At 37.7% G+C, this 9,383-nt stretch overlaps 1 protein-coding gene across 1 annotated transcript; it reads right to left on the bottom strand.

Annotated features, from left to right (window-relative positions):
* Positions 1 to 4,972: 4,972 nt before the first annotated feature.
* LOC145897216 (uncharacterized) lies at positions 4,973 to 8,731 on the bottom strand. Its single transcript, XM_082985410.1, has 3 exons — positions 8,656 to 8,731; positions 5,599 to 6,270; positions 4,973 to 5,346 (listed from the first exon to the last, which is right to left on the bottom strand). The coding sequence occupies exons 1-3, from the start codon at positions 8,729 to 8,731 to the stop codon at positions 4,973 to 4,975; spliced, it is 1,122 nt and encodes a 373-aa protein (XP_082841536.1).
* Positions 8,732 to 9,383: the final 652 nt, after the last annotated feature.

The raw sequence follows: 9,383 nt of genomic DNA, 5'->3' as shown, positions 1-9,383 counted from the left end.
CTGCTCCCTTTTCGCCTGGTATTTTAGTGCGTGTATGTTCAGGAAACACATGCGTGGTGCTACACCAGCATCTTGTGTGCTTTCTTGAGCAGTCGTTGGTATTAAAAACAGCTACAGTGAAAATGCCTTATGAATTATTTTGTACCGCCTTAGAACTTGACGTAATTATAATCTAATCAGCTGTCAAGCTTTTGATATGCTGCCTTGATATTATTAATGCACATCTGAATCAGAGTGATTCCAGAACCTAATATCTGCAGGTCTCCTCGCTAACCTCTCACAGTATACAAAGTCTTATTAACTAACGTAAACAAATGTGACAGTAGTTTAAAGAACGAAAATAAAGTGTGACAGTTAAGATTAGATTAGAGGTTCCAAGCATCGGTTGTTATCTGCGGTGGCATTAGTTCGGCGATAACAAAACAAAAGGAAAGCGAATGGACGATTAAACGAAACACAAAACCTGCAAGCGGGGATTGCCAACATTTTGAATATGCTGGTGGTGCCTTTAAACAAAATGCGGGTACTTCGAGCAATTTCCAAATACCAATACGAAACGTCATAACAGTAGCCTGTTGTTGCTGTTGCGAAATATCTGATTCTCGATCCCAGTCATCTGATTAAACTGTTGTTTCCTGACTATCTTTTTTCAATTCTAGACCGAACGATGTTGGGAGACGGAGTTTGGATTTCCTGCAAAACTCCCACAGCTTTCTGGCATGCTTCTGGACAAGATCCATTTTTTTAAAAATTCAAACGCGATCCTTTGCATGCAGTCTATTATGTCTCGGGATCGCGCCCTATTGCACGCAGGAAGTTTGGTAATTTACTCACGTTGTATAAATCTTTGATATTAACTGCTTCAGTCACTGACAGGCGTTTAAATGCAGCCACCAACCGATATTGCAACGTAACGTTCTAAAATAAGTAAGTCTGTTCATAAAGACGAATTTAGCAGTCTCTAGCAAGAACACACATAACAGACTTATATTAAGTTCTAACATCCTATCGCAAACATTCCAAAATTCCAATGTGTACAATTTTATTCATATTAACTTCCGTTTAACAGGGTACAATAAGACAGACACGATAACTTATTTCTTGGTCCATAGAATTTATATCTTAGTCCATAGAATACAATATCAGGCGCGTTGGCACAGTTGTCGCCGGTGATTTAACATCATGACTATTTGGCATTCTTTAAAAATATTTATTAATCCATATAGCATCAAGCAACGATTTTCAAAACAGATTGCATCAGACAAATATTATCAGTATACGATATTTTGTGCTGTCTAAGTTCCTTCGAAAACTTTTATTCTGACATGCATCCCTTGCAGTAAAGGTCCATTACGTATGTTGGATGTTTTTCATTGATTTACCCCTGGTATGAGTTTGAAGGTGAACATATCTCAGATTTTTACGTCGAAATGTTTTTTCGCAAACATCACATCTAAACGACTTTTTTTCCGGTGAATGAAAATGTGCCCTTTCAGATTGTTCTTTATAGAAAAAGACTGATCACATACGTTTAATTGCATCACCTAAGGAAGTATTTGATATTGCCTATGGCGATCTTGATCTATAAGTTTCCTGTATTGATTGTTATTACTAGTTCGCAAACTCTATCCTTTTGAAACATAGCGTTAACTCCTAAGCCATTTCAGTAACAAAATACGGCCAAGCTCATACCGTGAAAAGCAACAATAATTTAAGTTACGATCAGTGGCGATAACTCACACAATCTGACAACCGCCAGAGGCGGAAAATCATCGAACCGTATCAACGCATGTGCCAATTTTGTAGAGAATTCAAGCCCGCGGTTCACAAATTACAAATCGTATTTTAGCTTGATTTATTTGAAACCATCGCATTTTATGTCAAATTTAACTGTAAATTGATTGATATTTGTGTTCTTTCAGTTTCTAAGTTACCACAAACTAAATTACAAGGAGTAAATTTACCACCATCTGCATCATAAACCTGTTAATTTTGTCGACAAACTTAAGGACTGAAGAACACCGGATTATTTCCGTATATATCCAAAAGTTTTGCTTGATTTCTGTTGTAACTGACACTAAGTCTGTTGTGCGCGTTCGTTACTTCAGGCTACTGAATTTGAATCCGTGAGCAGAGTTATTTAATTTTTGAAGAACACATTGCAGCACCAGTTAGCGTGCATTCAATTGTCCAAGCGCGTTAATGACACTTAAATCAGTTAATGTTAAAGAATGAAAACACAAAACTGAACTGTATCGAGCTAATTACCACAAAACGTGATTCAGTGAGAGCGCGATAATGAGAAATACTAGACTGACTGAGCGAGTAACTTCTATGCTGTAGGCAGTTAGTTAAGTGTCCGAGTCGAATTGGGTGGAAGAGTGAATGTAATTGGGTCACACGTGTTTAACAAGTTGCGATGAAAAAGGCCTGACGTCGAGCCCGGTGTCTGAAGGCGGTGGGACTTCTACTGGAAACCTCTGTCTGCATTCTTCGTTGCGTCTGGCGATCTAGAAGGGTGGGGAGTTAAAGTGCATATGACACGGCCTCGACAACTTTACGTAAAACTAAAGGTACATCTACAACAAAGATATATCCAAAGTTTTTCGGTTCTACGTCAACTAAAAATTGTAGAAAACTGCACAAAAAGTAGCGACGACCAAAAATCGTAAACCGTTTGCGCTGTGGCGAAAATGACATCACAATAGGCGCTCGCGTAGAAAAAATGCATTGTTTAGATAGGAGAAGGCGCCTTATAATGCAGATACCAAATAGTTACAAACATAGGAGAATCCACAGATTACTTTACCCCAAAGGTCAGGAAAACGTGTTACATCACACAACAATTTGTCACTGTGACGTCACAAACCAAAGGATCATTTGTCCAGAATTATCGGAAGACCAAAGCGTATAGCAGCAACGACATTACTCTGTACTTCGACAAGACAGGAATGGTGCGTTTCTTTGTTTAGTGACATTACATGAAGTCATTTTTAATGTGATGTGATTACTTTAACCTAACTTTTGTGTGGACTTGAATTTTATGATTCCAAACATTCAAACAACATTCAATATTTTCATTCCGAAATCGACCTTTTCTAACGCCCCTCGTTGTGCGTCACACAGGTGGAAACTTCACGTTTGCAGAATTACAATATAATATAACCTTGTGACAAACGCATTTACTGTTAAGAATGCATGTTTCGCTCAAAATAAGCATCTCCAGTTGCAAAATAAAACGGAAAACAAAAATAACAAAAATAAAATGCTGAAAAATAAATGCTAAAAACAGGCCGAACATATGGACTGCTGGTGGTAACCTCCAAGACACTCTGAGAAGCAATGTCTGGTGGCCTACTTGCGTGGTGTAGCGCCACAGCCGCAAGCATGCGTTGCATGTAGATAAAAACGTTGGTTAAAGTCAAGTGATACATGCTTGATTCAAATCTGAATGCAAAGCGCAACGTACGTGGGTATATACGAAGCGAATTAACAACCGTGATGTTGTTACTATAAAGCGTAACAAAAGCCTAAGAACTTGATGTAATTATAATCTAATTAGCTGTGAAGCGTTTGATATACTGCCTTGATATTATTAATGCACATCTGAATCAGAGTGACTCCAGAATTTAATATCTGTAGGTCTCCTCGCTAACCTCTCACAGCATACAAAGTCTTACTAACTAACGTAACTAAATGTGACAGTAGTTTAAAGAACGAAAATAAAGTGTGACAGTTAAGATTAGATTAGAGGTTCCAAGCATCGGTTGTTATCTGCGGTGGCATTAGTTCGGCGATAACAAAAGGAAAGCGAATGGACGATTAAACGAAACACAAAACCTGCAAGCGGGGATTGCCAAAATTTTGAATATGTTGGCGGTGCCTTTAAACAAAATGCGGGTACTTCGTAGAGATAGTAGACTGTTGCGAAATATCTGATTCTCGATCCCAGTCATCTGATTAAACTGTTGTTTCCTGACTATCTTTTTTCAATTCTAGACCGAACGATGGCGACAGACGGAGTTTGGATTTCTTGAAAAACTCCCACAGCTTTCTGGCATGATGCTGGACAAGATCCATTTTTTTACACTTCAAACGCTATCCTTTGCATGCAGTCTATTATGTCTCGGGATTTCGCCCTATTGCACGCAGGAAGTTTGGTAATTTACTCACGTTGTATAATTCTTTGATATTAACTGCTTCAGTCACTGACAGGCGTTTAAATGCAGCCACCAACCGATATTGCAACGTAACGTTCTAAAATAAGTAAGTCTGTTCATAGAGACGAATTTAGCAGTCTCTAGCAAGAACACACATAACAGACTTATATTAAGTTCTAACATCCTAACGCAAACATACCAAAATTCCAATGTGTACAATTTCATTCATATTTACTTCCGTTTAAACAGGGTACAATAAGACAGACACGATAACTTATTTCTTGGTCCATAGAATTTATTTCTTAGTCCATAGAATAGAATATCAGGCGCGTTGGCACAGTTGTCGCCGGTGATTTAACATCATGACTATTTGGCATTCTTTAAAAATATTTATTAATCCATATAGCATCAAGCAACGATTTTCAAAAACAGATTGAATGAGACATATATTATCAGTATACGATTTTTCGTGCTGTCTAAGTTCTTTCGAAAACATTTATTCTGACATTCATCCCTTGCAGTAAAGGTTCATTAAGTATGTTGGATGTTTTTCATTGATTTCTCCCTGGTATGAGTTTGAAGGTGAACATTTCTCAGACTTTTACGTCGAAATGTTTTTACGCAAACATCACATCTAAACGACTTTTTTCCGGTGAATTAGAATGTGCCTTTTCACATCTTTCTTGAAAGAAAAAGATTTATCACATACGTTGCACTCAAAAAGGCTTTTCTCCAGTATGAGTTCGGAAGTGAATTTTAAGACTGCATTTTTCAGAAAAAGATTGATCACATATTTCACATTTGAACGGCTTTTATCCAGTATGAGTTCGAAAGTGCCTTCTTAGATTGCCTTTTAAAGAAAACGATTGATCACATATTTCACATTGGAACGGCTTTTCTCCAGTATGAATTCGAAGGTGCATTCTGAGATTGCATTTTTCAGAAAAAGATTGATCACATATTTCACATTTGAACGGCTTTTCTCCAGTATTAGTTCGAAAGTGTGTTCTTAGACCGCCTGCTTGAGAAAAAGATTGATCACATATTTCACATTTGAACGGCTTTTCTCCAGTATGGGTTCGGAAGTGAGTTTTGAGACTGCCTTTTTCAGAAAAAGATTGATCACATATTTCACATTTGAACGGCTTTTCTCCAGTATGAGTTCGAAAGTGCCTTCTTAGATTGCCTTTTAAAGAAAACGATTGATCACATATTTCATATTGGAACGGCTTTTCTCCAGTATGGGTTCGAAAGTGTGTTCTTAGACCGCCTGCTTGAGAAAAAGATTGATCACATATTTCACATTTGAACGGCTTTTCTCCAGTATGGGTTCGGAAGTGAGTTTTGAGACTGCCTTTTTCAGAAAAAGAGTGATCACATATTTCACATTTGAACGGCTTTTATCCAATATGACTTCGAAAGTGCCTTCTTAGATTGCCTTTTGAAGAAAACGATTGATCACATATTTCACATTGGAACGGCTTTTCTCCAGTATGAATTCGAAGGTGCCTTGTAAGATTGCATTTTTCAGAAAAAGATTGATCACATATTTCACATTTGAAAGGCTTTTCTTCAGTATGAGTTCGAAAGTGTGTTCTTAGACCGCCTGCTTGAGAAAAATATTGATCACATATTTCACATTTGAACGGCTTTTCTCCAGTATGGGTTCGGAAGTGAGTTTTGAGACTGCCTTTTTCAGAAAAAGATTGATCACATATTTCACATTTGAACGGCTTTTCTCCAGTGTGAGTTCGAAAGTGAACTCTTAGATTGCCTTTTGAAGAAAAAGATTTATCACATATTTCGCATTTGAACGGCTTTTCTCCAGTATGAGTTCGAAAGTGCGTTCTTAGACTGCCTGTTTGAGAAAAAGATTGACCACATAATTCACATTTGAACGGCTTTTCTCCAGTATGGGTTCGAAAGTGCGTTTTAAGAATGCTTTTTGCAGAAAAAGATTGATCACATATTTCACATTTGAACGGCTTTTCTCCAGTATGAGTTCGAAAGTGTGTTCTTAGACCGCCTGCTTGAGAAAAGGATTTCTCACATATATCACATTTGAAGGACTTTCCTCCGGTATGAGTTCGAAAGTGCGTTCTAAGACTGCCTTTTGAAAAAAATGCTTTCTTACATATGCTACACTTAAACAGTTTCTCTCCAGTGTGAGTTTGACCGTGTTGCTTTAGATTATCATTACTGGAAAACCTTTTTGGGCAAAACGTGCATTGATATGGTCTGTCACCAGTATGTGTCCGATAGTGCGTTTTTAGATTACTTTGTTTAGTAAATGTTTTTTCACATACGTTACATCGGAATGATGTTTCTCTAGTGTGCACTTGAATATGCATCCTCAGTGATTTTCCACTGCTAAACAACTTTTCACAAATATCGCAGCGAAAACAATTTGCTGTTGTTTGAATTTCCATTTGAGTTTCACGTTTTCCACAAATTGCGACTTTGCTGCTTGTGTAAAGATTTTTTTTCTCTGCATTACAAGAATGTATTCATATTTCCAGACAACATATGATCAGCACCAATTCTCTGTTTTTACTTTGCACAATGTCACTTATATAAGAACCTGCGCTATATATATCCTGGAAGTGAAAAGCATTATTGAAGAATTCGTTTGCTTTCTTGCAATATTTAACGATTAATCGTCACCAAAAATACTATTTGCGTCATTTAAAGAATTATTTGATATTGCCTCTGACGATCTTGCTCAATAAGTTTGTCCATCCTGTATTGATTGTTTTTAACCCGACCGCAAACTTTATCCTTTTTTAAAACCTATCATTGATTCATAAGTCATTTCAGTCATAAAATAAAGTCAAGCTCATACCGTGAAAAGCAACAATAATTTAAGTCACGATTAGTGGCGATAACTCACACAACCTCACTACCGCCAGAGGCTGGAAATCATCGAACCGTATCAACGTATGTGCCAATTATGTGAACAATTCAAGTCCGTGGTTCACAAATTACAAATCGTATTTTAGCTTGATTTAATTGAAACCATCGCATTTTATGTCAAAATTAAACTGTAAATTGATTGATATTTGTTTTCTTTCAGTTTCTAAGTTTGCCACAAACTCAATTACAAGGAGTAAATTTACCACCATCTGCATCATAAATTTGTTAATTTTGTCGAAAAAATTAAGGACTGAAGAGCACCGGATTATTTTCGCATATATCCAAATGTTTTGCTTGAATTCTGTTATAACTGAAACTAAGTCTGTTGTGCGCGTTCGTTACTTCAGGCTACTGAATTTGAATCCGTGAGCAGAGTTATTTAATAATTGAGGAACACATTGCAGCACCAGTTAGCGTGCATTCGATTGTCCAAGCGCGTTAATGATTTTAAGTCAGTTAATGACAAAGAATGAAAACACATAACTGAACTGTATCGAGCTAATTACCACAAAACGTGCTTCAGTGAGAGCGCGAAATACTAGACTGACTGAGCGAGTAACTTCTATGCTGTAGACAGTTAGTTAAGTGTCCGAGTCGAATTGGGTGGAAGTATGAATGTAATTGGGTCACACGTGTTTAACAATTTGCGATGAAAAAGGTCTGACGTCGAGCCGAATGCCTGAAGGCTGTAGGACTTCTGCAGGAAACCTCTGTCTGTATTCTTCGTTGCGTCTGGCCATCTAGAAGGGTGGGTAGTTAAAGTGCATATGACACGGCCTAGACAACTTTACGTAAAACTAAAGGTACATCAACAACAAAGATACATCCAAAGTTTTTCGGTTCTACGTCAACTAAAAATTGTAGAAAACTGCACAAAAAGTAGCGACGACCAAAAGTCGTAAACAGTTTGCGCTGTGACCAAAATGACATCACACAAGACGCTCGCGTAGAAAAAATGCATTGTTTAGATAGGAGAAGGCGCCTTATAATGCAGATACCAAATAGTCACAAACATAGGAGAATCCACGAATACTTTACCCCAAGGTCAGGACAACGTGTTACATCACAGAGCAATTTGTCACGGTGACGTCACAAACCAAAGGATCATTTGTCCAGAATTATCGGAAGACCAAAGCGTATAGCAGCAACGACATTACTCTGAACTTCGACAAGACAGGAATGGTGCGTTTCTTTGTTTAGTGACATTACATGACGTCATTTTGGGTGGGATGTCATAACTTTAACCTAACTTTTGTGTGGACTTGAATTTAATGATTCCAAACTTTCAAACAACATTCAATATTTTCATTCCGAAATCGACCTTTTCTAACGCCCCTCGTTGTGCGTGACAGAAGTGGAAACTTTTGCAGAATTACAATATAATATAACCTTGTGAAAAACGCATTTACTGTTAAGAATGCATGTTTCGCTTCAAATAAGAATCTCCAGTTCTAAAATAAAACGGAAAACCAAAATAACAACATATAAAATGCTGAAAAATAAATGCTAAAAACTGGCCGAACAAATGGGCTACTGGTGGTAACCTCCAGGACACTCTGAGAAGCAATGTCTGGTGGCCTACTTGCGTGGTGTAGCGCCACGGCCGCAAGCATGCGTTGCATGTAGTTAAAAACGTTGGTTAAAGTCAAGTGATACATGCTTGATTCAAATCTGAATGCAAAGCGCAACGTACGTGGGTATATACGAAGCGAATTAACAACCGTGATGTTGTTACTATAAAGCGTAACAAAAGCCTAAGAACTTGATGTAATTATAATCTAATTAGCTGCCAAGCGTTTGATATGCTGCCTTGATATTATTAATGCACATCTGAATCAGAGTGACAACAGAACCTAATATCTGTAGGTCTCCTCGCTAACCTCTCACAGCAAACAAAGTCTTACTAACTAACATAACTAAATGTGACAGTAGTTTAAAGAACGAAATGAAGTGTGACTGTTAAGATTAGATTAGAGGTTCCAAGCATCGGTTGTCATCTGCGGTGGCATTAGTTCGGCGATAACATAACAAAAGGAAAGCGAATGGACGATTAAACGAAACACGAAACCTGCAAGCGGGGATTGCAAAAATTTTGAATATGTTGGCGGTGCCTTTAAACAAAATGCGGGCACTTCGAGCAATTTTTAACGACCAATACGAAACGTCATAATAGTAGACTGTTGCGAAATATCTGATTCTCGATCCCAGTCATCTGATTAAACTGTTGTTTCCTGACTATCTTTTTTCAATGCTAGACCGAACGATGGCGGCACTCGGAGTTTGGATTTCCTGCAAAACTCCCACAGCTTT

This window comes from Ascidia mentula, chromosome 4 (assembly GCF_947561715.1).
Source record: "Ascidia mentula chromosome 4, kaAscMent1.1, whole genome shotgun sequence".
Lineage (NCBI taxonomy): Eukaryota > Metazoa > Chordata > Ascidiacea > Phlebobranchia > Ascidiidae > Ascidia > Ascidia mentula.
The sequence above is the reverse complement of the archived record's forward strand: the minus strand, read 5'-3'. Positions and strand labels throughout refer to the sequence as shown.

Excerpts from the sequence above, each read along its gene's own strand:
- LOC145897216 (XM_082985410.1), bottom strand. The coding sequence starts at position 8,731 with ATGTATCACTTGACTTTAACCAACGTTTTTAACTACATGCAACGCATG. Across the intron at positions 6,271-8,655 it reads CGTGGCGCTACACCACGCAA|GCAGTCTTAGAACGCACTTT; the intron begins GTAGGCCACCAG and ends TTTTTTCAAAAG. Across the intron at positions 5,347-5,598 it reads TCAATCGTTTTCTTCAAAAG|GCAATCTAAGAAGGCACTTT; the intron begins GCAATCTAAGAA and ends TTTCTTTAAAAG.